The following is a 19,146-nucleotide window of genomic DNA, read 5'->3' on the forward strand; positions in this document are numbered from 1 at the left end:
GATATTATTATGCAACATATTATGTCTAATATATATAATATATATTTTATATATAATATTATGCAATCAGAATATAATAGTCCCATTGACTCCTGTTATCCTGTGTCTACAGTCACACGAGCTGATATTTTCTCAGAATAGCTCTAAATGACTACGATGTTCCGCTAAATAAGCATACGTTATAAATCGCAGTCTTCCCCTGATTTTATTTTAAACAGAATTTAAAAAATCAGGCTACATAAACAAAACTTGTACGTGGATTCGAACCTACTAACAAAAGAGACGCAAGAAAGCATTACATATGCTATCAAGTTGAGCTATCAAGCACTGACGAAGACTTAGCAGCATTTAGTAGTTTTATCGGATGTAGCCAAATCATGTTCATATGTGCCTTGAAACAGATGTGACCAAGATAATACATTGAAATGTTGCGATTTTCAATTAATATTCTGTTGCATAATATTATATATGAAATATATATTATATATTAGACATAATATGTTGCATAATAATATCGTCATTGTATTCTTTTTTTTTAAATATAAAATCTTTATTTACGTTACATGTATGAGCATGGGTCACGAGTTAACACGACTCCAAAGGCACAGGTAGACATGAGTCTAGAGCTAAGAAAAAACATGGTTTGAGCAACTGATGAAGCATCGTTTAGTCAGAGAGAGCTATTCTATCAGCGGGAGAGTTTGTAGAATGCATAACTGCATAACTGACAAACATATTAAAACAGACCGCTTCGATTGATGATCCGAGTAGCTCAATTAGATAAGTTGATTGATACGTGTGCTAAACCTTTTCACTACACGGGTACGAATCCTGTTGAAGACGTGTAAATTCTAATTAGTTTTTAGATTTAGTTTGGTTATATACTGTTCTGCTACACAGATATTAAAATCAATAATGCACACAATGACACTGACAACCAAGTAAGAATCTTTATTTGGTATGAACATGTTTTGTTGCTGTGAAAAAGTGACGAATCTGCCAATCTGCAAACGTGAATAGCTTACATCTGGAAAGGGACACCAGTTAAAACGGTCACCAGTTAAACCGTAACACCAGAAATTTTCCAGATATTTACCGGTATCACTTTGTGATAGGGGCTATTAATTATTTTTTTACTGAAACTTGTCTAAAAAAGTGCTTTCTTGGTCTTATCCATATTTTTGCATGTTGTACACACCACGGCCACAACATGAAATAAAAAAAATGCAACTACATTAATTGCGTTAATTTTTTAACGCGTTAATTACTTCAAATTAATCGCATGTGTTAACACACTAATTTTGACAGCATGTTTTCATCCTGAACAAACAAAAGGGTAGTCAATTTAAACAGTGCACAAAGGTTAAGTTAAACACCAGTCTTGTTCATTGATACTCCTAAATGAATGCTAAAACAACACAAAAACACGCAAGTTTACATAGTTTCTGTGAATAAACTGTTTACCAAGACTGTGGCTGTGTCTGAAACCATATACTTCCATGCTATATAGTATGCTAAAATCAGAATGCGAGCCAAGTAGTATGTCCTAGAATTCGAAAATCATTATGTGAGAAGTACCCGAATGACTTACTACTTCTGCCGAGATTCTGGAGTGTGCATTCCATGAACGCTGCGCTGTCTCATGATGCCCCCTGAGAGAAATTATTTTTTATTTTTTTATTAATGCTTAAAACCGTGAGAGAATTCATGAATGGGAGTGAAGCGACGCAACTGACGCAGATCACGTGACCATGACAAAATGTAGATGTAGTACGTTCGAATTCCATTCATACTTTTCACATTCATACTGTATAGACTTTTCTAACGCTCGAGCAGTACGTTTGAATTCAAATGCAATGCCTGCTGAGTGGTAGGCAGTTTTGGACGCAGCCTGTTTCTTTCTGCAGTGACTTTGCAGATCCTTTTCATTCTCAGTGTCAAAATTAAATGTCAACATGGCACATGTGCTGTATAAAGATGTAACAAAAATAGTATGTAAAGTGTACTTTCTCTTTTCTGTTTTAAAGCTTGACTGGCCTTCTGAAGCAGTATTGTGAAATTATTCTTGACCTACCCAAGAAGTGACAGGCAATGGTGAATTCAACAATGACTCTGAAAAATGTGGTTTTCACATTGATAATTTTCCTGATGTGTTTGGTTTTATTGGTTGTACTCATTTTGCACTTTGTTTTGAACAGATTTGAAGAGGGAGTTGTTTATAAACTAGTATGGCTTTTTTTCTAATAGTTAAAAAATATTTTTATGTTTATGATTTTGCATAAGTCGTAATATAATTAAGTATATTGTTTGAGTATTGGAATTGTGGATGCCGTGTTTTACTTGGATTTGCTGGAAGAGCATCTGCTATGTAAAACGTGCTGGAGAAGTTGACGGTTCATTCTGCTGTGATGACTCTGGATTAAAAAAGGGACTAAGCTAAAAAGAAAATAAATGAATGTATTATTATCAATATTATTATTATTACTATAATTAAGAAAATCTGGAAGTTGACTTAGATTCCCGCTCCCGAACGGCAGGTGGCGCAAGTGTAATGTTTATGACGTGCTTTTACCCTAGAGACGTACAGTGATAGATAAAAGCTCCACCCGGTGAAGGCGGCTGATGTTATTGCACTGAGGAGTTGATACACAATAGCGATGGCAAAAATCTCATTTTTTCTCTCCAGCGTCAGTATAACTGTCCTACAGGACATGGAGCCTGACAAGGTAAATTAAACAGCTGTACATCTGACTAATTTAAATCATGCGTAACGTTTTATATATACATGTATGTATATATATATATATATATATATATATACATATATATATATATATATATATATATATATATATATATATATATATATATATATATATATATATATATATATATCAACTAATTATTCAATCTAAATCCTGATAAATTCAAATAAAAGTTTGTTCATGTTTTAATTATAAGATCTGCAATCTACCTAAGTTAACGTTAACATTAAAGTTAACATTAAATAGTTTCTAACCTACCGAACTGTTTATTTACTGTGTTTTTCACCACACAACGTCTTTTTACTACAATTATACAAAAAATATGTTAACTTGTTTTAAAACGTTAGACTAACAAAACAATGTAAGTAGGTTTTATGTAACTTTACATTTTTATAATGTCAACCTCGAACAACTTGTGAGGGAATATTACAATGTTTTAATTTCAAAATTAATCGCAAAAAGGAGAAACGGATTATTATTACAAATAGCACATACATAATATTCAAATAGCACATACATTGCAAGGCTTGTCATTTAGAGCATGTGTGTGTGTTTGTGTGTGAAATAACAAAAGAAAGTCAGAATTATATTTACATTTTTTGACTAAGCCTGTCTGTAGAGTTGAGAAATTAATGTTTGGTAATTAATAGAATACAACTAATACAAACCTATATAGAATACAACAAGTGATAACATTTTACCCAATTATATACATCATAATTTAAGACAAACAGAATTTTCAAGTGGTCCTATTATATTTTATTCTTTGCCATTACTTGGTAAAGCCATTTTTAAACTTGTAAAAAAAGGACACACTTGCAAAGTGAATTTATTTATCTCTAGTCAAAATGGATTTGAATGCTTTAATGGTTTAGGTATAGTAACTGTACTGTGGTCTTTGTAAGACTACTATTCATTTCTTTTTACAATACAGATTTCTTCCCTCATTTAAAAGTGCTTTACGTTGTAATTAACATATGCTTAATTTAGATGGCATATATTTGTGTCTGTGGACAGATCTCTGGAAAAGAGAAGGAATATGAATGTGTGGAGCTTGGTGATCTGGACAGAAAAGAGAAGATCCCACGTCGCATTATTCATTTCTCCAGTGGTGAAACCATGGAAGAATACAGTACAGATGAGGAGGAGGACAACAAGCAGAACGCAAAGAAAGACCTTCTGTCCTCCAGAGACGCAGTACGTGTGCTTCAACAAATCTTCTCAATGAAGCTTAAAGATGTCCAAAGTGAGAAATAAAAAGTGTAAAGGTTAAAGTCGTATAGTACATAAATGTAACTTCCATTTTTTCACGTTTGTTTTGAAGTCAAACCTGACGTTGGGCCCTTATGTTTGGTTCCACATGTGGAGAGCAGCTACATCTACTATATCTGGTGAGTCAGTTTTCTGATGAAACTGAAAACTCATGTGGATTGACCAAGGGCTGTGTAATTACTCAAAATTCAATTTTAGTTTATTTTCCAGTAGGTTGGATTTGTTTCTCCACAAAACTTTCAGGAAAAAATCATGGAATATGAGAACTTGTGCTGTTCTAGGAGCTAATAATGAAAATGCATGTCTAACAAATCGAACCTGTGCGTGACAGTGGGCTATATTCTACCTGCAGACTGTTTTTATTGTTATTAAATAATAAAATTCACCTACATCTCTTGACTGATGGACTTTTGTTTCTTTTAATAAGAAACAAATCAAGTTTAGTTCTTATAAAAACTGCTTAAAGAAAAAAAAATGATGTTGTACATTTTATTTGCGCATTTTACTTTAACTTTTGTGAAATATTTTTAAATTTTCATTTAATTGTTTTCAGTTACCTGCTGTGTCTGCTGTGGTACGTACTACAATTGTTGAATTTAATTTGACTGAAATGTATAGGTGCAATAGCAACCTTATGGGACATTCTAGTAACGTGTAGTAATCTGTCCTTGGAAAAAAAAACATAAATTCAGTGAATAAAAAGTATTTCACCCCAAAATAATTCTAAAATGAACTGATTGTTGATAGCCGGCAGCTAGCTCTCTGCAACTCTTAGATGGTCTCACACTGAAGCTAAGTACCTGGGCGGGAGACCACATGGGAAAACTATGTTGCTGCCAGAAGTGGTGTTAATTAGGCCAGCGGGGGACGCTCAACCTGCGGTCTTTGTGGGTCCTAATGCCCCAGTATTGTGAAGGGGACTCTATACTGCTCAGTTAGCACTGTCTTTCAGATTAGATGTTAAACTGAGGTCATGACTCTCTGTGGTTGTTAAAAATCCCAGGATGTAACTCAAAAAAAAAAGTAAGGTTTTAACCCCAGCATCCTGGCCAAATTTGCCCACTGGCCTCTGTCCATCAGGGGCTCCTAATCATCCCCATATCATAACTGGCTTCATCACTGGTGTTTGGTCTGGTGCAGTATGGCTGCCTTCGCGTCATGTAGGTGGATGCTGCACACTGGTGGTGGATGAGGAGATTCCTCCCAATTTGTAAAGAGCTTGTGTCCAGAAAGTGCTTGTTTCTAGAAAAGCGCTATATAAATGTAAGGAATTATTATTACAGTATTTATGCGAGTATTTCTGTAACAGAATATGGCATTCATTTGGTTTTTAGATTTTATTTTTTTTATCTTAACAAATTGACATACTTTATCTTTGTCCTTGTCCTCAGCCCAACTGAACCTAAAGCTTTAGTAGTTTTGTGCTCCACTGTTATTTAGAATAAAAAACACTATGAATAGCAAGCTTATGTTTTTATCATTCACATCAATTGATTAAAAACACAAAATTATAAATAAATTCTACAAATAAATACTATTTTACAATTGTTCCCTTGTTTTGGCCAGTCCTGTCACATTTGCATAAAATTTTATGTAAAATGTATGCAATACACCTTTAAAGTCCCAATGAACAATGGAATTTTAAATGAACAAACGAGTGGCTAGTTTTTTTTCTACCCCAGTACAAATGTGTGTAGTAAAATTGACATATTATTCTAAAAGATCAGACTCCTCCTGCTCAACATTTCTGTTTGTTGTCAAAACTGACAGTTGAACCAGAGTGGTTAAATATGTTAGCCAAAGGCATTACCTCAAAATCACGTAATCTGAGAGTAAAACTGAAAACAGAAAGTTCATTTTCAGATTTCAATTAAAGATTAGAAGGGCAAACTATTTTTTTTATTATTACTTATATGCACAGATGAATTGATCGCTACAAAACCAGCAATATGAGCTAATGAAATCATTTACTTAGTTTTGATTTCTTGGAGACTTTAAGGCTCTGACATCGTTTGACGGAGGAGAAGTTGAAGGTGTTTTTTGTTAGAAGGACAAGCATGAAGGTTAGGCCCTGTCACATTTGTATTAAAGAAAATGTACATTTCTGGTAGAATGTACCTTATAACAATAAAATCTGTGTCTGTGCGTGTGTGCATGCCTGCATGTATGTGTGCGTGTGCAACTTTGTGTGTGTTTTAGCCATTCATTTACACAACTGTAGGGCTTTGGGCTTGAAAACAAACTTAAACATGGGTTTAAAAGTTCTAGTTATTGAAAACAATATTGCATCACTGTGTAAAATACTAAATGTAGCATCATAAACGCATGGTGAGATAACGTGCATCCGGAAAGTATTCATAGCACTTCACTTTTTCCACAAATTTTGTTACAGCCTTATTCCAAAATGAAATTAATTAATTAAAATTCTACACACAATACCCCATATTGACAATGTTAAAAAAAACATTTTGAAATTGTTGCAATTATCAGAAAAAAAAAAACCTGAATAATCACATGTACATGCATATTCACTGCATTTGCTCAATACTTTGTTGATGCAACTTTGGCAGCAATTACAGCCTCAAGTATTTTTGAATATGATACCACAAGCTTGTCACACCTGTCTTTGGGAATTTTTGCCCATTCCTCTTAGCAGTGCCTCTCAAGCTTTATCAGGTTGGATGGGAAGCGACGGTGTGCAGTCATTTTCAGATCTCTCTGAAGATGTTCAATATAATTTGGTCTGGACTCTGGCTGGGCATTCATTGAGGTGTTGTGAAGCCACTCCGTTAATATTTTGACTGTGTCCTTTGGGGCCATTGTCCAGCTGGAAGATGAACCGTCACCCCAGTCTGAGGTCAAGTGCAGGTTTTGTGCTGTACATGGCTACATTTATCTTTCCCTCCATTCTGACTAGTCATCAAGTTACTGCTGCTGAAAAACATCCCCACAGCATGATGCTGCCACCACCATGCTTCACTGTAGGGATGGTGTAAGCCTGGTGATGAGCGGTACCTGGTTTTCCCCAAACTAGAGCATTTGAGCGGAGCTGTGTGGTGTGATGCTCCGCCAAGCGTTTCACTCATGGTAGTGTCAGGCCCGGCTCCAGCTTGGAATTTTAGGGTGTGCTAACTGACATTTCAGGTGGGCCAAAAAAAAAAAAAAAAAAAAAATATATATATATATATATATATATATATATATATATGACAACAATTATTTTAAAGGTAATTTTAAAGTTATATATATGTCAGGGTTCTGCCACTTTGGTCTTGTAAATTCTTGTTTTGGTGGCAGAGCTCTGACACTACTCCATGTCTGGTCCTGTTTCTGTCTCTGTGTGCGCGCGCGCCGTCGTGGGTGTACGCAGAGTGTGCGCGCTGCCACTTGATGTGGCCGCGCACGCTCTGCGTCCCTCAGACGCGCGCGCTCTTGTACTAGTGTTTGTGTTTGTTCTGTCAGCAGCGCGCTGCTTTATTCTCGGTGCCTCCGTCTAGTTGGTTTCAGTTTTGGTTGGCGCTGAGATGAAGCATGCGCGTTGCTTATGTGTGAGCGCACGGTAAGGTGTTTATCTATCGTGTGCTCGTGTCTTGCGTCTCTTGTCAAAGCACGTGGCTTGGTGTTTACATTGTGGTCACGTGCTTTTGTCGTGTGCTTCAGTGTTGTGTTTGTTGTCATGAACATGCAGTTAATGAGTTCTCTCATTGGCTGCATGTTCTTGTCCTGTTAAGTGAGCGCATGGCTTGTGTTGTCTCTGTGTCATGCGCTCTCCCGTCTATTGTCTTGTCCCACCCTCCTTGTTAACCCATTATTAGTTAATTGTGTTCACCTGTTTGTGTGTTAATTTTCTACAGTTTATATACCCCTCACTTTTGCTGTCCTGTGCCAGTTCGTCATCACATGTTGTTGTTTAAACCCTTGTTTTGTCATGTTTCCAGTTATCATCGTTGCCAGCCTGCCCAGTCCTGTTTGTATGTATTTGTTTTGTTAATGTTTTCCCCCTCGGGGTAGTTTATTTTGCATTTTATTTTATTTTTATTATTTAATAAATTCCCATTATTCCTGCACTTGAGTCCTCGCTCCTTTTTCCCCATTTCCCATCACCAACCCTGACAATATATATATATATATATATATATATATATATATATATATATATATATATATATATATATATATATATATATATATATATATATATTTTTTTTTTTTTTTTTTAAATGTTCTCTGTCATTTTAAAAAGAGCAAACTAACTTTTATTTTAAAACTATTATTTGTACTGCAGATTATATTTATCTCAGTCTTTGCTTGCTTAAGCGATGTTTGCCAAGTTTTGCAAGAAAACTCCTAAAAAACATGTTGCTCTTTATCAACTATATGGGTGATTCTATAGTTGCAGCTACATTTAGTGACCAAAGGCACCTTTTTTCAGCTTTTGAAAATTTGTTACATTACATTTGTTACATTTTTGATTATTTGTAAAATGTGTTCAACATTTTCAAAGATCATATTACCAAAAATCATGACTTCTTGATGTCCGAATTAGTCAGTGTATTTTTTTTTTCATCATGTATCATTGTGCAATCAAAAATATTTTATTTTGCTTTTCTTAAAAGAAAATTCACCAATATTTTAATTGTATATGTATAAACTGTAAACTGTCAATACTATTACCACAATTAAAAAAGGAAAACTGAATATATCATTAATCACATATTGGACAATTTAAAAATATTTTAATCCTGATTTCATTAGTATCAAGTGATCTTTGCAGTTATAGCAAGTAGAATGTTTGGCTAAAAAGTTGTAAAACTGTAAATTGTTACTGTCAATTCAGTTCCATTTTAGTAACTATCCATTAGGATTTTTCTTGCTATGATTTATTATTATTTCTAAACATTACTATCATCCATGACAGAGTTGACAAACAATATAAAAACTTTTTATTTCAGAAATAAAACATTTAATCATTTATGTTCGGCAAAACTGAATTCTAAAAAAATAAATACACTTATCATGTATAGCCTATCAAAATATTTTTTTCTGAGTTTATTTAGCATAACATGTTTTAATCGACACACACATGGCGTTTCACGTGCTTTATCATAAAGCTATGTGTGTGTGCACGTTGACCTGCTCCCTGAAACATCTTGAATTATCAATATTTATTCTATTCATTATTGATTTCTGAATTTTTAATATTGTATTGCACTATTGTTAAGCACAACAGTGAACAGTAACAGTTTAAGATATCTTGTGTATGATTTTGATGTTTTTCCCTTATCAGTTAAAGTCCAACAACAGAGGAGATCCCATGATCATTTGAGAGATTTAAAGGGAAAAAAGGACAACACGTCAATCAACAGCACGTTACACGGCTTTCGTGTTTAATTAATCGAGTCAGTTATATTGAAATGAGTTCAGTTACTAACCTCTCTATATTGTTTATACAAATGAGGGACACGCAGCAGTGCGCGTCAAGAGAAGAGCGCGCGTTTAAAGAGAGCAAAGCGAAAGCAAAATTATGTGTGGATATGTGTCGAAATATTGATGTTTTTGACACAGACTGCAAAAAAATGCTTTGCACTTGAGTTTGAGTTCTGTATGTTGCACCTTGCACGAATTTCACTACTGAAACTGCCTGTGATTTGTCCGTTTTTGTGCGTCATTAACAGATAGTGAACTTAATGTTTGCTTTTTCCATGAGAAAAATGCTATAATGAAGTGTGCTTGGTGATGTGCACTCAGACGTGTGATGCGCACAGAAACCTACGCTCTATGCTGAATTAGTTTCTTTTTCATCTTTTGTAGCCTGAATGGTTTAAAATTATTAAAACAGAATACTTTAATCAAGATTGTAAATAAGTCTGGCTTGCTAAAACATGTTTTTTGAAGCTCACAATCACATCTTATGCTGCTTTCTCAGTTATGAAACGCATTGCAAATAAAATTGTTGTTATCTGATGTAGGGCCAGGGCTGGCCAAGTTTCTGATTGGGTGGGCCAGGCCAAGCTGGGCCTGGGTCGTGTGCTCCAGTTTATCGCTAACTGCCCAAAGCAAGCACTGCATTAACTTTCCGCCAATACCACTCAGATCCCGCTCAGACATAAAATTTCTTTAGTAAGCTAACTCTTCAGCTTACTTTAGCTAGCTAATTTTTTTTTTGTAACAAATCCTAAATAACTTTCTAAAATTAAAGCACATTAAAAAGATAAGTTTCTGCTTTAAATTGGCATTCTTTCTTGTACTTTTTTCTTTCAGTACAGTTTTTATTAATAGTTTAATAGTCCTAGTAATCAAATGTGGATTTTATAGAAAATTATTTAGACAGCTCTGTTTCATTTATTTATTTTCTTGTTGGCTTAGTCCCTTTATTAATCTGGGGTCGCCACAGCGGAATGAACCCCCAACTTATCCAGCAAGTTTTTACGCAGCTGATGCCCTTCCAGCCGCAACCCATCTCTAGGAAATAGGCAGCTGTGTATTAAACTCTATTTTAACTGACTGTTAACCTATTTTAAACCAAGAAGCATTGAACATAATTGGAATTACAAATTCGCTTTCACGACCATGTCTTATCAATGCATATCCTTAGTCCTACTAAAATCTATGAAACGAAAGAATTAACTTACAAATTAGTTCATGGCATTTAAGCCTGAATGGAAAAACACATACAGGTACGAAATCCAAATTGAATATATTCTGATCTTCTCATTGATTATTGTAACCATGGGGAGTGACACTGACAACAGAAGGTAGGATCCAAATGCAGGTTTAATCGTAGTCAGGCAAGCAATGGTCAATATAGGTGTAAACGGGTATATTGAGACAGTCCAGAATCGTTGTCATATAACAGCCAGGAGGTCGTAAGGCAGGCGGCAGAGTAAGACAAAACAAGGCTAACAAGGCTAAGGACAATAAACAGGATAACAAGACAAGGAGAACGCGTTGTAGTGTTACTAGTACAGTTAACAAGACTCGGCAATCTGAATGATTGTGTGTGCTGCTTAAATAGTGTGTTATCAGTCTTTAAAAATCCTCAGGTGGTGCGAGTGTAATCAGTCTAAATGAGGAAGCAGGGGTGTGTGGGCGAAGAGCATGTATGAAGTCCATTTACAAACAGATTTGTAGTTCTGTGAGTGAGAATGTTTTCCAGTAGGGCTGGGTATCAAGTTCGATACTTTTTAAGCACCGACCGAATCGTCTCTACTATCGAGCATTGAAAAAATCATTTTCGTCCGGTACCAAAATTTCGAATCCCAAGGGTATAATCTTGTCAACGTGCCCGGGTTAAATGCTGGTAATTGGCTGCAGTGAGACTGTCTTAAAAATCAAAAGTTTACGGCGGTTACGCCCACTCACTCAGAGCTTGTCAAATGTGAGGCTGTAATGCGTACACTACACTTTAAAGCATTTTTGCATCGTTTGACTGCAAGAAGATCACGCCGGCGCAGTCATCATAACAACGTGCCCACCACAAGCCTTGTCCTCCATGACTGATGAGTATTAAAGCGCGATGGCTGGGGCTCCGAAAGGTATACAGACATAAGCGCAAGCTGACGGCCCTTTTCCACCTCCTCCGCTTCAAAAATCACCTTAAAGTTAGGCGTACTTCGTGTTGTAACTTTTGCTTTTTGTCGATAATAATACACGCACTGCGGGCTACACAAAGCAACTTTATTCTCTCTAACATCAGTGCGCACACACATCAGGCCATACCATTATATAAACTGCGTGGGGGTAAATCAGGACTGAACCATTCTCTGCTTAAACAACACTTTGCATATTTCGCAGTGGCTAGTGTGGCACAGATGGCAAAACTCGCCGAACAGATCCACCACTTTTGGCGCTCATAAACAATGATAAAGTCCTCGTGCTGCAGGAATTATGAGGTTGCTGAAGGTGCGCAGCTGTCGTGCAGTGAGGGGTTTGCGTCTTTAATAAATTATGACAGTTTGTGTTCACTAAACAGTAAGAATGATTAATAAATCCATATGAAACAGCCCCTTAAAAGTCACGTCTCGCTTTCAGTTTCAGGGTTAGGCGCGTTTTGCATTTGCAATTCCGATTTGTTGCCTATATCAGATTTTTTTGCTTGTCCGTTTACATGTTTCAACAAATCGAATCGGGCATCAAGACCTGACAGTGTAAACGGGGTTTGTGCGGGGTAAATTTATTAATCCTTTTTTTGGACCTAACGTAGGCTGTGTAACGTTATGTACTGTTTCGATGGCTTTAAAGGTTCAGGACACCCCGGAGAACTTTTTTTTTTTTTATATTAACAGATTTGTGTGTGTTGAGCATCAATTAAGACAATGTTAGCACCTGTCAGCTTTAATTGTGGGGAAAACTGGATAATGTTGAGCTTTTTATACACATATACACATAGATATACACATATTATGCACATATATGCATTTTTTTATTATGAAAATGTTTATTTGACCACTTTTCTACATTGATGAATCACTTATCGCACGGGCATTCCTGACAAAAAGCTTGTGTTTGTGTGTATGGAAATGTACCATTTACTCTCCCTGTTAAATTTGATCTAATCATGTGCTGAAATACAGCTCCTCTCCTGCTTTCACTTCTCATACTGTCTCTACTGACGGAGGGAGCGATTCGTTTGTGAATGAATCTCCGTTATGAACGACTCGTTCGCTAGCCGACAATAATACAAGTTTCTGGCAGTGCAGTATCTCTTTGTCATATTTCTTTTGCATTGTTTGCTGATTTATTCAACAAACCTAGCATAAACTGAGTGTTTAGTGCGAGTTGGTGCTACTTTGCCTTATGGTGAATGCAGTAAGTGACTATAGCTATTATCAATAACGTGACCTGTTTAGCACAACTTTCAAAACATACAAAAACGTAAAAAACTTAATCCTATGAAATGTTCTGCCTTTGTGCTTTGTTTTCTTTGTTTTCTCGTTACTACACTCGTAGACAGCGCTTAAGTCGAGCATCTTCACGTAATAACACTGTCCTAACTAGTGCGGTTGAATGACATTTGTCCTGGGAGCACTGTACCAATGTGGCGGTGCTATTGATGCATGCTCAGGGTCCCTATGCGATATCTAGTGTATATATATCTATGTCACAAATTGAGGAGCGGGGAAAGGTGGCGGGGTGGCGTGACAACGCGGGGAATCCTTCACAAACTGAGGAGCGATCACAAACCGAAAGTGGCGAGAGCGTCAAAGTAGCCAGAAGTCTTTCATTTTTTAACGAGAACCGGCGGCGAGAAACAGCGGCGCGTCTTCATTGGCTATGACGCGGTTCGGCGGCAAGCAATCAGAATGAAGTAGTCCACCGCTTGAGCGGAATTCAGAGAACACAGACCTGTAAACTTTGGTTCCGGCCACAGTTGTTCCCAAGAGTTTGATTATTGCGGTTTCTGGATTTTCAATTATTAAAAATCGCGACGACGTGGGGCCCCCTAATCACGCTGGGCCCCCCCGCGGTGCGTGCCCTGCGGGCCCGTCCGCTACGCCACTGATTGTGGTTGTCTGTATATGAAATTACAAATAACAAATGTAGCAGGGCATTAAATCACTGTTCATTTCTTTGCATTTTAACTTTGTAAACTATAAACTCATGCGTCTCCTCTTTGTGTCTCATTTTGTGAGCTAACTGACAACAGCAGTTATTCGCTCCCCTTCTCCCCTGCTGGCCACGCCCACTCCTGCCCGATGCACGCGGAGCTCCACGCCCATTAATCATGCATCTTTTGAAAAAATTCTGAAGTAGACTTTAACCGAAAGTGGGGGGTGTCATAACCCTTTAAATACCTAGCTGAGTTGATACTAAAATGCTTTAAGGTTAACAGTAAATGATGAAGTTTACATCACATTAAACTTATCTTATTTAAATGTCCTTATCCTTGGCTGCATTACAGTTTAGCTTTTATGTTTTCTTCACATTAATGTTATAGTCTCTGCTTCTGCTGAAAGGTGAATGCCACAGGGCCTTTACACATTTTATTGTTAAAGGTTTGCTGCCTTTTTCTACGGTGGAGAAAGATTAGATTTACTGGATGTGCATTTTTCAATGCCCAGAAAGGAACCAAAAAAAAAAAAAACAGTCAAAATAAGTCATAATAATATATGTGATATAAGTGGTTCAATCATAATTATATGAAGCTGCGAGAATACTCCTGTGTGCAAAGTAAACAAAAATAACTTTATTCATTGATTTATCTATGGGAGGATCAGAAAGCTCTTGGATTAAATCCAAAATATCTTCATTTGTAGATAATTAATGACAGAATTTAAATTTTTGGGTGAACTAAACCTTCAAGCAGCAGTAAGCCTCACAAATACTTAAAATTGATTGATTTTAAACTGCTTGAACTTTATTAAAACTGTTTGTACTAATATATTGTGTTAACTACACTCTGTTCATTTTGTGCTTTTGTTCCTTTGTTTATTGGTCTTACAGATAAGCCTGCTGTGAAAAGTGTCCCAAACATCCTGAAAAAATAAAACCAAAGTTTCTCAGAGATTGAGTTATTTAATCTTGTTAAAATATATTTCTTAAAATAAAAGTATCGAAAAAAGTATCGTTCGGAACTGGTATCGAATTCAGGGTATCGGTATCGAAAATTTTGGAACGATACCCAGCCCTATTTTCCAGTGACCTCTGGTGGTTAAAGATCACTGGTGAATGTGACAGAGCCCTCCCTCTAAGGAGTGGCTTCCAGACACTCCTAATACTGTTCAGGCTTGAGGTGGAGCGGAGGCGGAACAGGGGGAGGGAGGGAGGGAGGTCCAGGACCATGCAGCTGGGGCGTACATGGGGCATGTAGCGGAGGCGGGCCTAGAGAGTGGAGCTGCAGAGGGCCCGGAGCGTGGAGCTGCGGAGGGTCTCGGAGCGTGGAACTGTGGGGGGCCAGGACCATGCAGCTGGGGCGTACCTGGGGCATGGAGCTGAGGCAGTCCTGGAGAGTGGAGCTGCGGGAGGCCTGGAGCGTGGAGCTGCGGAGGGTCCGGAGCGTAGAGCTGCGGAAGGTCTGGAGAGTGGAACTGTGGAGGGCTTAGATCGTAGAGCTGCGGAGGGCCCGGAGAGTGGAACTGCGGAGGGCCTGGATCATGAGGCTGCGACCATTCAGAAAGCTCAGGTGGTGGCGGCCATTCAGGAAGCTCAGGCGGCGGCCATTCAGGCAGCTCAGGTGGTGGCGGCCATTCAGGAAGCTCAGGCGGTGGCGGCCATTCAGGAAGCTCAGGCAGTGGCGGCCATTCAGGAAGCTCAGGCGGCGGCCATTCAGGAAGCTCAGGCGGTGGCGGCGGCCATTCAGGAAGCTCAGGCGGCGGCCATTCAGGAAGCTCAGGCGGCGGCGGTGGTTCTGGCAGCTCTGACAGTGGCAGCGGCTCTGGCAGCTCAGGCAGTACTGACGGCAGTGGCAGCAGTTCTGTCAGTGGCAGCGGCTCTGGCAGTGGCAGCGGCTCTTTCAGTTCTGGAGGATCTGGCAGTGACTGAGGATCTGGCAGCTCTGGAGGATCTGGCAGCTCTGGAGGTGGCGGTGGCAGCTCTGGCAGTAATAGCTCTGGTAGTGGTAGCAGCTCTGGCAACTCAGGTGGCCATTCTGGGGGCTCTGGTGATGGCATTTTAGGAACTGAAACCGGAACTAAGACAGGAACAGACTCGGAACAAGAAGCCATCTTGTGAGCTGGTGGCAGAATGACGTTTACCACATTGTGAGCTGGAGGACTGGAGATGGCCATCTTGTCATATAATTGATGCTCAGGAGACAGGAGTGATGGTGATGCCAGCATTAATGTTTCAGTGAGGTGTACAGCAAGCCCTGTTGTCATCTGGTCTTGCTGTACACTCCCCCCCCAAAAAAAACTCCAAACATTTAGGAGTTTCGTCCACCTCGCCTACGGTGAAGGGGGACCCAATAAGTTGCAGCGCCAGATCAATATACAGTGAGAGTAAAAAGTATTTGATCCCTTGATGATTTTGTTGGTTTGCCCACTAATAAAGACATGATCATTCTATACTTTTAATGGTAGATGTATTCCAGAATAGAATTCATGAATTAATAGAATAGAATTAATATTCTGTAGACAGAATATTAAAAAGAAAATCCTGAAAATAACTGTAAAGAAAATATTTTAATTAATTTGTATTTCATTTAGGGAAATAAGTATTTGATCCCTCTAGCCAAAAGCACCTAATACTTGGTGGCACAGCCTTTGTTTGCAAGCACAGCAGACAGACGTTTGTTATAATTAACCACAAGGTTAGCACACATATCAGGGGGAATTTTGGCCCACTCTTCTTTGCAGATCCTCTCTAAATCATTAAGGTTGGTGGGCTCTCGCTTGGCAACTCGGACCTTCAGCTCCCTAAATAGATTTTTGATTGGATTGAGGTCCGGAGACTGGCTGGGCCACTCCATGACCTTAATGTGGTTCTTCTTGAGCCACTCCTTTGTTCCCTTTGCTGTATGCTTCGGGTCATTGTCATGTTGGAGGACACAACAACGACCCATTTTCAACTTCCTGGCAGAGGGGAGGAGGTTGTCCTTCAGGACTGCACAGTACATGGCTCCATCCATCTTCCTACTGATGCGGTGAAGTAGCCCTGTGCCTTTGGCAGAGAAACACCCCCAAAACATAATGCTTCCACCTCCATGCTTGACGGTGGGTACAGTGTTCCTGGGGTCATGGGCAGCATTTTTCTTCCTCCACACATGACAAGTAGAGTTTAGGCCAAATAGTTAAATTTTGGTCTCGTCTGACCACAGAACCTTCTCCCAATCACTTTGTACATCTTTTGAGGTGATCATTGGCATACTTTAGGTGGGCCCTCACATGTGCCTTCTTAAACTGGGGTACCTTTCGGGCACTGCAGGATTTTAATCCATTGCGGCGCAAAGTGTTGCCAATTGTTTTCCTGGTGACTGTGGTCCCAGCTGCCTTGAGGTCATTCACTAACTCCTGCTGTGTGGTTGCAGGCCGATTTCTCACATTTCTCAAGATCATTGCCACCCCACAGGTGAAATCTTTTGTGGAGCACCAGACCGAGGTCTATTGATGGTCAGGGTATACTTCTTAAATTTTCTCACAATTGCACCAATAGTTGTTACTTTAATACCCAGCATCTTGCTAATGTTTTTGTAGCCCATTCCAGATTTCTGATGTACTATATGCATATATATATATATATATATATATATATATATATATATATATATATATATATATATATATATATATATATATTATTCAATTGAAATCAGAATTATTAGTCCCCTTTTAAATTTTTTTTTTTTTTTTTAAAGATTTCCCAATTTATGTTTGACAGAGCAAGAAAATTTTACAGTATGTCTGATAATATATTTTCTTCTGGAGAAAGTCTTATTTGTTTTTCGGCTAGAATAAAAGCAGTTTTTATTTTTTAAAGACCATTTTAGGGACAAAATTATTAGCCCCTTTAAGCAAATTATTTTTTGATAGTCTACAGATCAAACCATCGTTATATAACAACTTGCCTAATTACCCTAACCTGCCTAGTTAACCTAATTAACCTAGTTAAGCCTTTAAATGTCACTTTAAGCTGTATAGAAGTGTCTTGAAAAACATCTAGTAAAATATTATTTACTGTCATCATGCCAAAGATAAAAAAAAATCAGTTATTAAAAAATGGTTTTCTAAAACTATTATGTTTAGAAATGTGTTTAAAAAAACCTTCCCTCTGTTAAACAGAAATTGGGGGAAAGATAAACTGTGGGGCTAATAATACAGGGGGCTAACAATTCTGACTTTAACTGTATATCTATATATATTTTAGTGTTGGGCGATATACAAAATTTTCAGATCGCCATATCGTCCCCCTGTGAGTTCGCTGATACATGATACTATCGCATGGGGGTGCAGCAGTGTTACGTTTATGTATAGAATATTTCATTATTGTATTTAACCATATCTAAAGATATTTAATAACCTTTCGGCAGATTTTTTTACTTATTTAATAACCTACTGCATTTGAATGGCGTTTGATCTTGGATAATAATTCAAACCAATGCAAATCACCACGCTCTTGCAGCTAAATAGGCACTGACACTGAAATGATTTCAAAGACTCGATGCAACATTGCGGCGTGGGAGAGGATTTAAAGGTGACTTCGGGTTCATGCCAGTCTCCGCTGCCCGCGGGACTGCTGCAAAATGGATCTAATATACATGAATGAAAGCAAATGAAATGATATTTATCTCGGCAAGAAAGAAACAAGGATGCTTAAGATTCTTTCAGACAGGAAGCGGATGGAGGATTTGCTGCCTTGCACGTGAAATAGCGGTGAAGTTTTCCATGTTTTTGTTCAGTTGAGCGCGGTGCGGCTTCAGCTCTAATCATCACAAAAGTAATCAACAGTGTCACGTTTGTATTTGCTAAGATCTAACACAATTATTGCGCTTGGCATAGGCTATATGTTTATTGTTTTCGGATGAAATTTTCATTTTAGACATGGCTGCAGCAAGTCGGCAATTGCTCTAATATTAAATGGCCTGTTTGACCTAAAACTTTTCAATGAGCTCAGTAAAATGTTCTTTGATAAGTTATTAATAATCTGTTTAATAATTCTTTAATGCCAAAACGAATGGTAAAATACATATTGTAATTTAACTTAATATAGGCTAGTTTAAATAAAATATTTAATAGCCCAGAAAAATAAATATAGGCCTAACATATTTTTTAATTAAATAAATAGGTTATTTTCTGAAAGAGGCGCATGTTCGTGTTTATCATTCTATTGAATTAAACACAAATAAGACATGTATATCCCATGTATTTGAAGGAGCAGTCAATGCATGCACAAAAAATATAGTCTATAGCCCCCCTTAAAACTTAAATAGGCTATTAATAACGGATATAAAAGATAAATAGCTTTTTTTTTGTGAAAGCAAGAAAGAATCTTGCAGGAGTGCTGTTATAAAGTCTCAAATGATCAACGACCTCAACACGTTTTATTCCTGAATATCTGAGCTGGTTTTAGAATTCTTTAATTTTCTTCTTTAGTTGTTTTATTTTTACAAATCGTTTTATTTAACTTGTTTGTTAATTAAATTCAGTTTTGCTATTAACCTATTATTTTAGGCAGC

The 19,146-nt window shown here is 37.6% G+C and overlaps 1 protein-coding gene across 5 annotated transcripts in view; it reads left to right on the forward strand.

The window, feature by feature from the left end:
* Nucleotides 1-2,611: 2,611 nt before the first annotated feature.
* zgc:153383 overlaps nucleotides 2,612-19,146 on the forward strand; it is a 65,560-nt gene continuing 49,025 nt past the window's right edge. For 4 of the 5 annotated variants that reach the window (XM_005168092.5, XM_073933232.1, XM_005168094.6 and 1 more), the window contains exons 1-3: nucleotides 2,612-2,726; nucleotides 3,783-3,962; nucleotides 4,090-4,156. In XM_005168092.5, the coding sequence (XP_005168149.1) occupies nucleotides 2,658-2,726; nucleotides 3,783-3,962; nucleotides 4,090-4,156 (316 nt within the window). In that variant the 5' untranslated portion in view covers nucleotides 2,612-2,657. 5 annotated transcript variants of the gene reach the window in all.

The sequence above is a fragment of the Danio rerio genome, chromosome 20, assembly GCF_049306965.1.
Source record: "Danio rerio strain Tuebingen ecotype United States chromosome 20, GRCz12tu, whole genome shotgun sequence".
In the NCBI taxonomy this organism is placed as follows: domain Eukaryota; kingdom Metazoa; phylum Chordata; class Actinopteri; order Cypriniformes; family Danionidae; genus Danio; species Danio rerio.